We start from the raw sequence: 16,229 nt of genomic DNA, 5'->3' as shown, positions 1-16,229 counted from the left end.
CCTGTGACGCCATCAATGTGGGTCAAAAGCCACGAAAGCGTCTCCGCTCTGGCTCTCGGCATCACGTGACCAGCGACCGTCCTGTTAGCTTACAGTAACTGGCAGCTACCTTCTGTCGTCATGGCGTTCTTCGGGCACCAGCTGTGCAGAGCTTTCTCCTCGTCGGCCGTCAGGAGTGTGGCCATCAAGCATGTGGTCATCATTGGCGGAGGACAAATGGGTGCGGGAATCGCTCAGGTGGGGCCCCAAAATGGACGTTCGACTGTTAGCCGAGCGGCGAGGTGGCTAACCGGGTGTCACCGAGGGCTTGGTGCCCTCGCTAAGATCACCACTCGGATACTGAAGCACAAATTAATGTATTTGTTTAATATATGCTGTAGTTTATTAAACATGTGAATTGCTTCGTATGTCAAAATATATGTCGTTTGATGAACAAACAATAAGCTAAGTTTAAACGGGGTGTTCCACGTAACTGCACTTTCAAATGTAGCCACCGGATGTCGCTGCATGCCAGCTTTGTAAGGACGTGTAGGTGATTTTTAACCGTAAAAGTCAATCATTTATACATGTTCTTTTGTACTTGAGGTTTTATTTTTGGCCAGATTCACCTTGAAGGTCTCCAGTGTGACAATTCTTAAAACTAGACATAAAATAAATCACTTTAATTTGTTCTGTGGGGTGCACGTGTCTTCTATAAGCGTCAAACAAATAATAATAATAATAATAATAAAGTGAAGTACTATTGATACTACCTATAAACCTACCTGTTGATAACTAAAACTAACAAACATGAAACCATATGTGCGCTTTGTTCAAAGTGTTAATGTTTGTTTTAGGTTGCTGCGTCGACTGGCCACCAGGTGACGCTGGTGGACATGTCGGACGCCATCTTGACGAAGGCGGTCAAAGGGATGGAGGCCAGCTTGAAGAGAGTGGTCAAGAAAAAGTTCGCTGACAAGCCCCAGGTCAGTGAGCCGATTATCGCAAAAGCGAGAGGTGCGATTAGTTTACCCTGAGGTGCTGATATTTTGTTTTGTAGGAAGGCGAGGCGTTCATTGAGAAAGTTCTGCGCAACGTGTCCACCGCCACAGACGCCGCCGCCGCCGTCCAGAGCACCGACCTCGTGCTGGAGGCCATCGTGGAAAACCTGAAAGTCAAACAGGATCTTTTCAGCGGGCTGGACAAGGCGGCGCCGGCGTAAGTGTTATAATACATAAAAACAATAAACATTTTAATCCTGTCGTCGTCGCTAGCAAATCAAAGAACAAATCAAGCACGAGAAAACATTTTTTCCCCCCCACTGTTTGACTTCATCTTTCTTTCGTTGTTTCAGACGCGCCATCTTTGCCAGCAACACGTCGTCGCTGCCTATCGGCGACATCGCTAGCGCCACCTTCAGGTTGGATCGCTTTGGCGGCCTGCACTTCTTCAACCCGGTCCCCATGATGAAACTCGTCGAGGTAACGCAGCACGCGACCTCAAAGATAGATGACAAAATGTCGCTCCGTCGCGTCGCAATGTGGACTTTTACGCTGAAACTGTCCGCATCGAAGTCTCTCAAAATGGAACACGATGTAATCGGCGCACCTCGCAGGTGATCGGAACGTCCGCCACCAGCCAGGAGACGTTCGACTCGCTGGTGAGCTTCAGCAAAGCGCTGGGCAAGACGACCGTGTCCTGCAAGGTACCACTGGAATGTTGTTGTTTTTTTTTTTTCCCCTTCAGGAAGGAAAGTCAAACGCAAACCAAGCCGGTAGTGTTAATTTTATCGGGCATTATTCAATTTAGTCCAGTTTCAATCACGCTTGTTAGCTTTTATCATGGTTAGTCAACCTTAGTCAACTTTTACTCAACTATAAATCTAGAATTTTAGTCTTTATTTTAGTCCAAGGAAACAAAATTTTATTCGTCTAAGTTACAGGCAACAAAAACTGACAACGTTTTAGTCATATTTACCCCTGTACATATTTTTTTGTCAACAGATCATGTTGAATATTTCAGATCTAAAACTATTTCACATGATATTTCTCTCATCTTTTGGATGAAAAACAAATTGACACACAATTACAGTATATCAACAAGTGGCTACTATGGCTCCATGCCATGAGCTAGTTGGTTAGCCAACATTAGTTAGCGGTCGGATGAACATTATTTGGATTTAATGATGCGTTATAACGTTATAACCTTTATTTATTTATTTATTTATTTATTTTAAAATAACCCTTTCACCATGAATCCTATGGAGGACCAAAACTGGCAAAATTCTGAATAAATAAATGACTAAATAAATAAATGACTAAAAGTGAAAATAAAAGTCAATATAAAAAAATATAATTCGAAATTTATATTTAAAAAAAATAAATATAAATTGAAATAAATTCGTTTTTATTTTCACTTTTAGTCATTTATTTATTTAGTCATTTATTTATTTTGAATTTTGGGCTGTACTGCCAAGTTGAAATGTTATTCAAATGAGGGGGCGGTCCTAAGTGTGTCTTGGGTTGGACTCCGCCGTTGCAAACTGCCTGTCATTGGTCGAGTGAGCGAACAAGGAAGTCTCGCTTTTAGTCATTTATTTATTTTGAATTTTGGCAGTTTTGGTCCTCCATAGAATCCACCTACTGTCTGTCCCATGTGTTTGTGAATGCTGCACTCGCTAGCTGTAGATTTGAAAGGGGGGGGGGGGTCACTTGACAGTGACAGATTAGTTGAGACAATATAATGTTTTTTGGTCTCGTCTTTGTTTATGAACTAAAATGTCCGTAGATTTTAGTCCAGTTTTTAATTAAGTGAAGTACATTTTCCTCTCGTTTTCATTAGTTGACGAAAATCCATACTGATTTAGTCCCAGTTATTGTTTATTAAAATGAGGGTTTTACATTAGTCTAGTTTGAGTCCGGTGAAAAATGCGTGTTGACGAAACTATTTTTGTTGAGTTTTTGTTGATGAAATTAACACCACCAGCCGGTTGACTGACTCGCTTCCGTGCAGGACACGCCGGGGTTCATCGTGAACCGCCTGCTGGTGCCGTACATGCTGGAGGCCGTCCGTCTGCATGAGAGAGGTGTGAAGCCGCTCTTTCCATTTAAAGCACTGCCGTTTAAAAAAAAATACAAACAAAAAAAAACAACTGGATTTTGTTCGTCAGTCACTGTGCAAGTCACGGCATCCGCGTCATTCCAGGTCACGGGTCCAAAGAAGACATCGACGTGGCCATGAAGCTCGGTGCCGGTTACCCGATGGGACCTTTTGAGTTGCTGGATTACGTGGGTTTAGATACAGCCAAGTTTATTCTGGATGGTGAGTTCAAAAAAAAAAAAAAAAAGAAGAAGCCAAATATATGCAGACTTGTGTTCCATCCATGGGTTTGTGTTGCAATCAGGTTGGAGCGCCATGGACCCGAGCAATCCTCTCTTCACCCCGAGCCCTTTGCTCAACAAGCTGGTCGCAGACGGAAAGTTTGGCAAAAAGACGGGAGAAGGATTCTACAAATATAAGTAACGAGTCAGGAATGGCGTCAGGAAACTGAAGATGGCTGATGAAGAACTGAAGTTGCTTCAATAATAATGTGACTTCTAATAATGATATGTGCCTTTTTGCCTGAATGATGCGCTGATGAACCACCAAGATGTGCTAAGAATCGATTATACTTGAATAAAATTTGAGGAAGTCTTTTTGTCAAGTGCTAATTGTTGATTTTTGAGCAATTAAAGACCTCTTCCCTGTTTAACACCTGGCCTTATTTTCTTTTCAAATGAGCAAATGTACAATTACAAATATCTCCGTATAAAGTCACGCAACATGTATAACGGAGTGAAAGTAAATGATGGAAAGGAAAGATATAACCATGTATACATTAAAACAAATTTCTTCAGCAATAGAAGCAATTCCATGGCTTTCTTAGTCTTCACAAAATTCAAATATTTGTACCACAAGAGTAACTCATTCAACCAATGATTGCAGCAGGGTTTTGTTTTGAAAAAATCTACATTTGTGTTTAAAATGTTTTCCTAATATCAGCAACGCATTCATGACAAAATTAGAATTTTTATTTTCACCGAAGAGTCCAAACCTAATGGGGTATATGCCACGGAAGAGGCGGGACTTCCGACTTCCGTGATTTTGCAAGAGTTTGGTTCCGGTCCGGGTTGCGAACGCGCAACCGAGGGGCACAAAGTCGGAAGCACAAGTATTTTGACGCAGCCCACACGTCGCAAAACGAACCGGAACCAAAGCTGATGTGCAAAAACAGTCCCGTCTCTTCCGTGGCATATTCCTCATTGAGTCCACTGCCAAAGAGGACAGTTCAAATTATTTGGACAGTAAGCTAACTCTGCATCTCCAACTCCAACCAAAAAAATAAACAAGTGGCCAAGGTTTTCAACTTCCTCGTCACAAAAACAACAACACAGCAGTTCACTTCAAAATTAAATTTGAGTCATAACAATTCTTTAGTTGGATAAATCTCATAAAAAAATAACAAATAAAATGTACTTCTTTGTTACGTAATTTTAAGTGTAATGCAACTGACTTGTCTTGACGTGAACATCCTGCCATACCGAAAGTGAACACAGGGTGGTGCTGTTGCTCTTGAAATGAGAACGATAGGCTCGCTTCTTGAAAGTTATTGTTTGATTTCTACTTCACATCACTATATTTTTTTACACTAACATTCATTATAAACTAGCACATTTTCAAGAAAGTGTCACGTTAATGTCCCATGTTAATGCAAAGCATTCTATTTGTATACATTTTGTATTTCTAAGCTACAGTGGTGCCTTGAGATAGGAGTCATCAATCGGTCGATGGTTTGCACTGACTTGCGAGTGTAAACTTGGGATACGAGTGCTGTGCGGTGGCAGGTGACTCAACTCACTTCACAACAAGCAACTGTGTGACAGACATTTACAATTAAATAATTGTGTCTATCATTCACATTTCATGTAAAGCTAAGTTGATTTTTCCTTTCAAGAAATGTGTCACTTTTATTCTTGAAACTACACCACTGACCATAAATCATTTGTACATTTGCACACTTCCATTAACCAACACACGAGTGATCAAATGAGCAAATGGTGCCTTTTTATTGATTTTTCTTAAAAAACAACAAAAACAAAAACGTGGAAACAGTTCAAAGACGACCACTTGGGAAGCAAAAGTGCTCCTCCAAGACGACAAGCGACCCCAAATTGTATCAACGTGGGACAAAGTCATCATCATCATCATCATCATCATCATTGTGGCGCAATAGTAAAATAGAGAAGATGTCACAGAGATGCTTGCGTGGTAGAGGGATGACGGAACAAAACAAAAAAACCAAAGAGCTCACCATTTTGCTAGCAGGGGAGGAAATCAAAAGGTCCATTGCAATGAAAGAGACTGTCAAGTGCTGGGCTAAATATATAACATCTGCTTCATTTGTCTGCTTGTCCGTCAATAAAATATAGGCCTCACTCTCGCATGTCGCCTGAAAAAGGGCCTGGGGAAAAAGTACACCCACACTCTCACAATGTTAGTTTACAAGATTATAAAAAACAAACAAACAAACAAACAAACAAACAAACAAACAAACAAACAAACAAACAAAAACAAGCCTCCCGAGAGAAGAAAAAATGGCTTTCCTGTGTGTCCAAAGCTTCCGTTCATATATCGCACTATATATATATTTATATATATAAAAAAACAATATTAAAAAAAAGGAAATGTACACCATGAAATAAAAAAAGGGCTCAAGATTGAAAAAAAACAAAAACTGGTCCAACTTATTGAGAAAGAAAATAAAAAGTAAAAAGTGTGGAGATGAGATGAGACGAGATCCCTCCATGTTCCTTAGTGCAATCGACAAGAGGTGATTGGTCCGTTTGTTCGGAGGGGAGGGGCCGGGCGGGAACCCCCAAATGGTCGTTGGACTCCAGTGAAAAAGTGGGAATGTTGACCCTTAACCAATTGGGGAACGCTCCGAGGGCCTTATACTACATTTATGGAAAAATATAGTCCACATTTATTTACGTGCGCTATCAATATTTGTGCTTGCGTATATTTGAAGCTTTTAACAAGTTTGTTGCAGTTTGTAGGTTTTCCCGCTCCTGAATTTAACAAGAAGTAACAAATAACTTACAATAACTTAGTTGGAGTGTGCAGGTGGTGTGCGCGCGCATGTGTGTGCGTGTGCAGGAAATGACGCACACATACACACACTGAGTGAAAGAACGTGAGTGATGGTGATTGTCGTGTTCAGTTCAGTGTCTTTCCAGCAGGGAGAGCGTGAGGTGTCACTTTCAGGGGGGTGATAAGTGATGGGCAGGTGGGGTAGTTGGAAGGAGGGGGGGGGGGGGGGGGGGGGGGATTGGGGGGGGATTGGGGCTTGGTCCTCTGAGGGTCTTCATGGAATCTTAGCAGGCCTCCATCTCGAGCAGAGGCCCCGCAGCGGCTGCCTTCGCTTTGCACGTGGAGAAGTTGTTCCGTTTTCCTCCTGCGGTGACAGAAAGACACGAGGGGTGGTCACGTGTCGCCATAGCAACGCAAAGGAAGTTGGATATGAAATAGGCAAAAAAAAACAAAAAAAAACACGACAAATGGAATATGCTTATCACTAAGACGTATTCCGGCCATGTATAAATATTTCTTTTTTTCAGAGTGGGGGTAATATTCCGAGGAAAAAAAACCTCGCAAATTTGCCACTTTATAAAGTGGAAAATTTGCAAACAAAACAAAACAAAAAAACCCCGCAAATTTACGACTTTAAATTGGCAAATTTGCGATTTTATAAAGTAGCAAATGTGCGGGGGGGAAAAAAAAACATCCAAATTTGCGTCTTTATAAAGTGGGAAATTTGCCAGAAAAAAAAAAAAACACGCAAATTTGCGACTTTTTCAATTGGCAAATTTGTGATTTTATAAAGTATTTAATGTGCGGGGGGGAAAAAAACATCCAAATATGCGTTTTTATAAAGTGGCAAATTTGCCAGAAAAAACAAAACAAAACCCCCCCGCAAATTTGTGACTTTTTAAAGTGGCAAATTTTGCGATTTTATAAAGTAGCATATGTGCGGGAAAAACATAAAAATTGCCACTTTATAAAGTGGCAAATGTGCGACGCTATAAAATGGCTTTATAAAGTGGCACATTTGCCATTTTTTTCTTGGAATATTAAAAAATAAATAAAGAAATTATACGTGGCCCCAATATGCCGTCATTTTCTTGAAAATATTTTTTTAAACTTTATGACAGTTGGGAAAATCAAAAAAAGACTCGATCAAGACATCAATTGTTAAGTTAGCATCTTCCCGTTAGCCGCATTTGAAACATCTTCACCACATGTTGCCTGAAAGCCAACCACGGCCTCCGCCCGCCCCATCCTGACATCCACCCAAACCCCCCCGCCCCGTCCCCCTCGCAGACGCCGCAGACATGAAACGATCCGGCCTTCCTGCTCCGGGAAAGGAGTGTGTGTATGCGTGCGTGTGTGTCGGCAGCGTTCCAACACTTCACAAGGTCCGGCCGACACAAACAGCAGGATTCAGGAGCAACTTGACCCCTCCTCTCCACCTCCTCCCGCCTGCATTAGCACTCAGGAATGCTGGCTAGCCTTTTTTTTTTTTTTCCTTCCTTTTCACAGGAAATGAAGCACTCCTCTGTTCCCGCGCACACACGGTGATGCCTGTCCCGGGACACGAGCTCTCCGCCGGGCGTTTGAAGTGCGTGAGGTTAAGATAACTGGCGCGGCCTCGCGTCTCAATCGCCGCTTTCAACCTCCCGCGCGCCCAATCAAAGGGGGGGCCGCGGATGGGAGCGGCCCGCCTATGAGCATCCATTTGAACCCCACTTTTTCTGGGCTGTTTCTTGTGGTGCCATTAAGAAGGAAAACACGGCAGACAAATTGGCCTTTTTAAAAAAAAGGGGTTGGGAGAGAGGCCACAAACAACATGGCGGAGGGAAAAGACGCAAGATGGACAAAAAGTATTTGGGACATCATTGAGTAATTCATCAATTAAAAAAAAAAAAAAAATCTATCTTTCAGACAGAATTTGCCAAAGGAGGACATTGTCGCATCGAAAATGTGCGCTCACATGGCCGTTGCGGCTTGCACGTTTCAGATGATTATGTGCATGATGACATCACTGTTCCGCCTTAGACAGTATTTTATTTTATTTTTTAATTAAAACAGAAAGTCGAAGTTTTAGTTTCGACAAAGTATTTTATTTTTTATTTTTTTAAGAGAGAAGAACAAAACAGTCATATAAACACATTGCAAATTTGGGGAAAAAAAGTTTTACGGTTTCAACGGAAAAAAAAAAAAAGGGCCTCAAAGCCAAAGAAAAAAAACTGCCATTGCACTTATTTTTAATATAGACAAAAAAAGTAGGATATTTTTTAGAATTTAAAAAAATATATTTTTTTTAAAAACCTTTTTTTAATTTTGAGAAAAAAGTTTTACGTTTTCGACAAAAAAATGAAAAGCGGCTCAAACTGCCATTGTACTTTTTATTTTTAATTTAGACAAAAAAAGTAGGATATATATATATATATATATATATATATATATATATATATATATATATATATATATAAAGTTATTAAAAGTTGCATATTTTTGAAAAAATAAATACATTTGAAGTGGACTATCTTGGAAGTCAACCAGTATTTGTTGACACCTTGACTTGAAAGAAAAACATCTGGTGCCTCATTACAAATTTGCAAAAAAAGTTTTACGTTAAAAAATGAAAAGTGCCTCAAACTGCCGTTGCACTTCTAAGTGTTAATTTAGACAAAAAAGTAGGATATTTTTTTAGATTTTTTTTTTTACTTTTTTTTTTTTTAAACGAAAAACTGGAACAACTCAAGAAGTCAACCAGCTTGTTGTGCTGACAACTGGACGGGACCGTTGAGAGGAAACCATCCGGTGACCTTTCGTGCGCACATTTCACGACAGCTTTTTCAAAAGCGGCAGTAAAGTTACGCCAGGGAGGAATAAAAACGAGCGGCTCTATTAAAAGGCGCACCTGGAGCAGAAGGAGGAGGAGGAGGTTTTGCACACTCAGCACTTTCTCCAACTTCTTCCTTGCCCAGCTCACTTTCATTTTGATTTTTTTTTTTTTTCTTAATAACGTGCCACCACAAGGCCGGGGGCCAGGAAGGGCTCGAACCTGAAAAAGTGTGCCCGCAAACCGCAGGCATGCGTGGGTGCGACTAATGGGAGGCCACATCAGACGCGGCGACCATGGGGGGCCCGCACTGCTCCAGTCTGGCTGTGGGCCCCTGGGTGGGAGTTTTGGCGGCACGTTGAAAGAGTCCTAACAATGACTGGTTCCTTCACTGTGGTCCCGCTTGAAAGTGAACACGATGAGGGAGGGGTGGGGGGTGGAAAGGGAGTCCAAACTTTAAAGCACTTTCAGGGATAGCGCTCACTACAGTGGACATTCAAAAGCTTTATTTATAAAACACTGCATTCAAAACTGGGGGGGACGAGGTTGTCGTAATTGAAGCATGAGAAAGCAGAAAATCGAATGAAAAATAACGTGTCCTCTCCCGCCTCTAGAGCCCCCCCCCCCCCTCGGCAGATAAGCGTTTAGCAAGGTCCCGCGACTCAGACTCAGGAAGCGCTGGAGACATGACAAAGACCCTCATGGCGCTCTTAGTGCGGCGTTTCACAATGGGCCCGTGACTCGGGGCGAACGCACGCAGGCGAGCAGTCTAAACAACAGGCCACGCGTCAACAAACACAGTCCAGGCTCTTACAACAAGATCCTTTTCATGCTCGCTTCCTCGCAGAGGAAGGACGACAAAATCGCAGATACCAACACATACACGGACATCTCATCATTGCTGATGCTATTGTGCAAGTACTGTATGTACAAAGGCCCGGCCGATGTCGATTCCGAAAAAAATTCCAATCATTATTCCAAAAAATTATATCGTATATAATGAACAGACTAACTTCTGTTTTGGGCCCTTAACGCTTACAAAAACAAAGATATGGAAAAAAGGCAGACAATTTGATTGATTTAGCTTTACACTACAGGGTGTTCCAAAATGGTTGACCCCATTCTAAATGCCCATATCTCAGAAACTACTTGATGGATATTAATGAAACTAAATACACTTTATGTTGAAGGTCATACGTTTTATTGGTTAAATTTACGAAGAAAAGTGCAAATATCAGGTAACCAATCACAACTCACCTGTTTTCTAGGTTTGGTCATGTGACATTCACAAGCTGAGCTGTGATTGGTTAGCTGAGCCCTTGTGATGTCATTTTCAGTCGACAGCAAGTTGCAAAATGTGTTTTTAAAGGTACTAATTGTACATGAAAAATAATGAAAACATCAAATTTATTCTAGGCAAAATATTAATGCTTGACTGCCAAAAATGGCTAAATAAGTAAAGTATCTCTTTAAGTTTTGCTCCCAGGCTCCCCCTACAGTTGGGGAGTGGAACACAAATAAAGAAGAAATGACTTCAAGGTGCCCCAAAAATTGTGCTCACCTTTTTTATCCTACATCTATTAGACATTTTCGTAACTTCTAGATGCTATTGGCTATTAAAAAAACAAAAACAAAAAAAACAAACAAACAAAAAAACTTAGTAACATACACAATAATATTTTCCGAAAACACATTGGCTGTTAGTGGCTGCAAGGAAACTAAACAATTTTTTTTTTTTTTTTTTGGTGGCATCTAAATGGAGCAAACCTCAATCCAGCTCTTGCGGGATCTGCATAAATTGAGGGCTCGGGGAATTGCGGCAGGATCCTCGGCATTATGCATATTGCGTCAAGGGCTGTCACCGAGAATCAAGCGAGGTGTCCATCCCGACGCGGCTAGGCACTGCTAATTATTGGATCAGAGATAGACTGGCTTCTTAGCGCTTTGAAAAGCCAACTGTGGCGAAAGAAGAAGAAGAAGGAGAAGGAGAAAGAGGAGGGGGGGGGGGATAAAAAAAGAAAAGAAAAGAAAAGCAGCCCAATTTGGGGAACGAGAGGGTCATAAATCGATGGACGGGGTGGAAACCTTTGTGGCATTTTTGACGTAAGAGCAGATTAGTCACAAGTGAGCGGCTTTTTCGGGGGTGGAATAACAGGATGCTGGCAGGGAGGTAAATACCCATCCATCCTTTTTCTGCGGCGCTTGTCCTCATTAGGGCCAGCTGGAAAAAGGCCCAGTCAGCTGACTTTGGGCGAGAGGGGGGTCGAAAAATGACAACTTTGTTTGCTTGTTTTGAACTGACTTTGGTGTCTTGTCAACAAGTTAAAAATTAATTCTCTCCATGAAAATATAATAAGAAAATATGTAATTAATCTACACTATATGTCTCTCTTACTTGAAAGTATAAATTACATGCCGGAAATATTTGACTTTTTATTGAGAACAAAACTTATTAGTTGATATTCCGTTTTTTGTTGAAAATGTAATTTTTGGGGGGGCAAAGTTCTTCATTTTTTTTTTAAATGTGAAAAAAAATGAATAAATGAAACTATTAGAATATTTTGTCTAATAAGTACCCAATTTCATCAAAAAATGTTTTTTTCCTCTAAGAACAACATTTTGTTAAAAACAATGTATTTAATCAAAACAACTCTTATTGAAAATGTAAACTTTTTTTTTTTTTTTTTGTGTGCCCAAAACATGCCTCTTTGTCTCCTGGAAAATATTTGACTTTTTCGCAGAAAACTTAACAAATATTAACAAATGCTTATAACTCAGGACATGACTCTTTCCTTGAAAAAGTTAAGGAAAAAAAGCTGAGAAAAAAACAGTAAAAATGTAAGATTTCATTGTTGAAAATTGAGTACATTTTCTGTCCAAATTATTTTTGCCGAAGAAATATTTACTATTTTGTTGACAATATACGTTTGTCCTCAAACACTTGTTTGTTATAATTATAAAGTTAAAAATGTCTGACTTTTTTGCTGAAAATATACACAATTACTGTCCCACATTTTGAAAATGGCCTTTTTTTTTTGCAAAAAAAAATAATTGACTTTTCGGTGAAATGTGTTTGTTGACAATACACATTTTTCCTCAATTATTATTATTTTTTGTTATAAATATCCGACTTTTATTGTTGGCAATGAAAAGAAAAAAAAGTTGAAAATGCAAGACTTTTTAATTAAATTTTATTGTGCGAATTTTTTTTTGAAGAATAAAAACAGCATTTTGTTTAAAACTTTTTTCAACAAAACAACTTTTTGAAAACTTAAAAAAAAAACTGTCAAATTTGTCAATGTTCATTTTTTTTTTCGGTAAATATTTGATTATTCTATCATATTCTGTTGAAAATTTCCAAGCTTTTGTCCACATTTGCTGTTAAAATATAAGACTTTTTTTTTTTTTTTTTTTTTTTTTTTTTTTACTTGAAGATGAAAGCTGTGCTTATTCATCTTCGAAAAAAATCCTCAAAAACCAACCAACCAACAAACCGGTTGCCAAAAAAATGCTCCGCTTTGAGCCCAGGTGACACTTTCTGACATTGCCTCAATCAATACATCTCGCCCTTTGTTACCACCATATATGAGACACTGTGAAATCTTATTAAGGAAAAGCAGCGAATTTAAAAAAAAAAAAAAAAAAAAAAGCTCCTGAACGTCTGCTTGACAAAAGCGATGCGACACATGTAGACCATATGGAGCAAAGATGATGTAAACTTGAAAAAAAAAAAAAACTGCTCTTGATTTATCCTTTTAATCAAAATAGATGAACACACAGATGTTTTTTTTTTTCCCTTTCTAAATGCACTTCATCCACCATTACTGCTCCAAGATACACAAACACACACACACTTTAATGGACACAATGTCTATGGCATGGACCTTTTTTAGGATTAGTCTGTTAGCTCTTTTCAAAGCCACGTGATGACCTAATAGGAGGAAAAGATGTAGGGAGGGTAGGTTTGTGTGTCTTACCATTTTCTTAGATGTACGCCGTTTTCATTCTCTGGCCCGTACCTGCAGAGAATGGCATCTTTTAAAATGGGGCGGACAAAAAAAGTGGAGGATTTTGAGCTCATTGCCGCCTGGTCGCTTGGAACACAGTGAGAAGATAACAATGCAACCTCCCAAGTCGAACGTACAGTTCGAAATCAAAGTGAAACTTAGATGGGGAAAAAAAATACAAAACCTTGCTTTTGATTTTGGATTTTGGGTGGGATGCACCGACATGGAGCTGAACGCTGGTAGAATGGCGGTATTGGATGTGCAGCACAGTATGGCTAAAGACATTTTTCATCATTAGTCAGTCAACAGGCATGTTTGACTTGAGATTTTGTTGTGATCCTGACGCAGACGGCAAAGAGGAAAAGCGTGACCATGGCCATTCAGGACAAGGAAAAAATATTAAAATTAATCAAAATTTAGGGGAATGAGTAAGCAAAAATAAGAACGTTGCAATATGACTTTAAAATGGCCTATCAGTAGATAAAAGTAATAATTTGATAAGCAAAAAACAAAATTGAATAAATATAAAACAAGAAAAATTTTAATATTTTAGTGAGTAAGCGTGATAATATATTATTTAAAAAGATACCTATTGTTTACTAAATAATATTCATATTTAGAAAATAACAACATGAAAAATACAATTTAAAAATATCCTATTATGTAGAATATCATAAACTAAATAAATAAATAGAATATTATGCAGCACATCCACTGTGTCTTTAATTTAGGGTAATGAGTTAAGCAAAAATAAGAATGTTACAGTATGACTTTAAAATGGCCTATACAGTAGATATAAGTAATAATAATTTAATAAGTAAATAAAATAGAATAAAACAAGAAAAATGTTAATATTTTAGTGACAGTGATCAACAATATTACTTAGAAAGATACCTATTTTTTACTAAATAATTAATATTTAGAAAATAATAACATGAGAAAATACAATTTAAAAATATCCTATGAAGTAGAATATCATAAAATAAAAATAAAATAAAAATAATTACTTAGAAAGATTCCTATTGTTTGCTAAATAATTAATTAATATTTAGAAACTAATAAAATGGAAAAAATACAATTAAAAAATATCCTATGAAGTAGAATGTCACAAAATAAAAGTAAAATAAAGTAAAATAAAAGTACAGAAGCTAAGTGTAGCACTATCGAAGTCATGCGTTAAGTTCGACTTTGGAGGTTGCATTTTTTTTGTTTTTTGTTTTTTTGGACTAGCGATGACCTCCTCATCGCGTTAACGGTGGAGTGTCTCGAAAACGAGGTGAGCAGGAAGTAACATTGAGCAGGCAGACAAACAAACGTGCAAAGCGCCGAGTCGCAGAGAAAACCTGATCCAGACTAATCCCAAAGGAGGCGTGACGTGGACAAGATGGGGACGTCGCAGGAGGACGATAACGGCGGCTGCGGCGACTCACCTGCGGCCGACTCCTGGATCTTCTCCCGCTTCCGCTTCTTCTTCTTCCCCTAAAAATATACAGAGGAACGCATAAAGTGTGGCTCCAGCACTCACGCCCACTAGACCACTCTGATTGGCTGCTGCCATGTTCACTCATCCCCTGCTGGACATCCCGCCGGCATGCCGCCCGGACGCTCCGCAAAGCCGCCGCCGCCAACAACAAAGGCCAAGCTGAGAGGGAACGCCACACATGTTTTTGTCGTCGATGCTAAAGTGATCAAAGTTTGCAGCTTGTGGAGTTTGTTGTTGTTGCCCAATCAGATTTCAGCCTTGATGTGTTGCCATGCACGTGGTATTTGCTCAACACCTTCAGAATCCCGAATGCTGGCAACACACCGTTGAAATCGCTGTTTCTTTTTTTAACCAATCAAATTTTAGACTCACAACTTTACGTCGTCTCAAATCCTTCAGAGTGATGTCAGCATTTTATCATGCTCTGATTGGTTGAGCTATATTTAGCCCTCTGATTGGCTGATCTTAAAATGTGCATGAAGGATTGGTCTACAAGGGAAAACGATGCAGGACATGATTAAAAATTTATTTTCAAGATGCAGTTTTGAGGAAAACCTGGAATTTATGAGGCTAGGTCAACCAACACTGTTATTCTGAATTGTCTATAGATGTAAAGCTAGTGTGAATGTCTATACATGTCCTGCGATTGATCAATCCAGTCTTTGAAGTCTCCCTTAATGACATTAGCATTAGCATTAGCAAACCCAATTAAAAACGCTCACCCGCATTAAGCTCAATGACAACGAGGAGCGCCACGTTTTCTTCCCAAAGAGGTGCTGAGGATTTATTGCCACCCCAGGGAGATGATGTACGGGGGAGAATATAGGTATGGATTCTCGAGGTTCTCAAATATGAGCAGCACTTTTGGTTCCCCGCTAATCCACTTATTCACGAGTTAATCTGCCAGCAAAGAGGAGACGCACACACACGGTCGGGGGTGCTCGAGGAATACTCGAAAACTGACAGAGCACACCATTTATTTCCAAACCAGATGCGGTTTTTTTTATATGCGTGATTTGACTTTACTTTGGTTTTACTATACCGTGGCAAACTTCTCTTTACACTCAATATATCCGATATCAGTGAGGAAATGTGTCTCAGCAAGGTGTTTGTGTTTGGCGGCGCAGCAGCAGAGGCAGGAAAGGAGGAAGGATGCCGTCGATGTCCGAGGGGAGGCAGTTAAACACCACAAAGCACTTTTTTTTTTTTTCAAAAATGTTTTGTTCTGTTTTTGGCTGGTGGTGGAGTGAACGTGAGTGCCGGAGCCACACTTTCATAAAGGCTGGTGCTCATTCTCTCTCTCTCTCTCTCTCTCTCTCTCTCTCTCTCTCTCTCTCTCTCTCTCTCTCTCTCTCTCTCTCTCTCTCTCTCTCTCTCTCTCTCTCTCTCTCTCTCTCTCTCTCTCTCTCTCTCTCTCTCTCTCTCTCTCTCTCTCTCTCTCTCTCTCTCACCCCCCCCCCCCACACACACACACAGTATTAAGACTTCAATTTCCTAACTTTTTTTCAATCTCAAATTTTTTTTTTCTTAGATATGTACAAATTTTACTTTGCGAAAATGTATATATATTTTTATATACATATAATATACAATTTTAGATATTGATAAAATGTATCTAAGATAAATAAGATTTCTACATTAAAAAAAATAGATATTTAAACATTCTTCAAAAATAATCCACTTTTTTGGGACTATTTGAACTTCATGCTCAACAATATACAACTTTATTCACGTAATATTATGACTTCAATCACAAGATTTTTTTTTCTAAAAAATAAACATCTTTCTCAAAAATGACTTATCAAAATAATATTAA

General features: G+C 39.3%; 2 protein-coding genes across 5 annotated transcripts in view; one reads left to right on the top strand and one right to left on the bottom strand.

Annotated features, from left to right (window-relative positions):
* The first annotated feature begins 41 nt into the window (after positions 1 to 41).
* On the top strand, positions 42 to 3,730 carry hadh (hydroxyacyl-CoA dehydrogenase). Its single transcript, XM_077524225.1, has 8 exons — positions 42 to 237; positions 837 to 965; positions 1,040 to 1,197; positions 1,334 to 1,460; positions 1,595 to 1,684; positions 2,992 to 3,064; positions 3,184 to 3,300; positions 3,383 to 3,730. Exons 1-8 carry the CDS (start codon positions 121 to 123, stop codon positions 3,499 to 3,501), a joined length of 930 nt encoding a protein of 309 aa, XP_077380351.1. The 5' UTR covers positions 42 to 120; the 3' UTR covers positions 3,502 to 3,730.
* A 2,620-nt stretch (positions 3,731 to 6,350) lies between these two features.
* The window catches only part of lef1 (lymphoid enhancer-binding factor 1), a 98,161-nt gene continuing 88,282 nt past the window's right edge, over positions 6,351 to 16,229 (bottom strand). For 2 of the 4 annotated variants that reach the window (XM_077523512.1, XM_077523514.1), the window contains 3 exons: positions 14,361 to 14,409; positions 12,901 to 12,942; positions 6,351 to 6,472 (listed from right to left, as the gene is read on the bottom strand). In XM_077523512.1, coding sequence (XP_077379638.1) covers positions 12,908 to 12,942; positions 14,361 to 14,409 — 84 coding nt within the window. In that variant the 3' untranslated portion in view covers positions 6,351 to 6,472; positions 12,901 to 12,907. The remainder of the gene's footprint in view (positions 6,473 to 12,900; positions 12,943 to 14,360; positions 14,410 to 16,229) is intronic. The other 2 variants (XM_077523513.1, XM_077523511.1) reach the window with 2 other exon arrangements.

Source organism: Festucalex cinctus, chromosome 6, assembly GCF_051991245.1.
Source record: "Festucalex cinctus isolate MCC-2025b chromosome 6, RoL_Fcin_1.0, whole genome shotgun sequence".
In the NCBI taxonomy this organism is placed as follows: Eukaryota; Metazoa; Chordata; class Actinopteri; order Syngnathiformes; family Syngnathidae; genus Festucalex; species Festucalex cinctus.
Note: the sequence above shows the minus strand (reverse complement) of the source record. Positions and strands in the feature narration are given on the sequence as shown.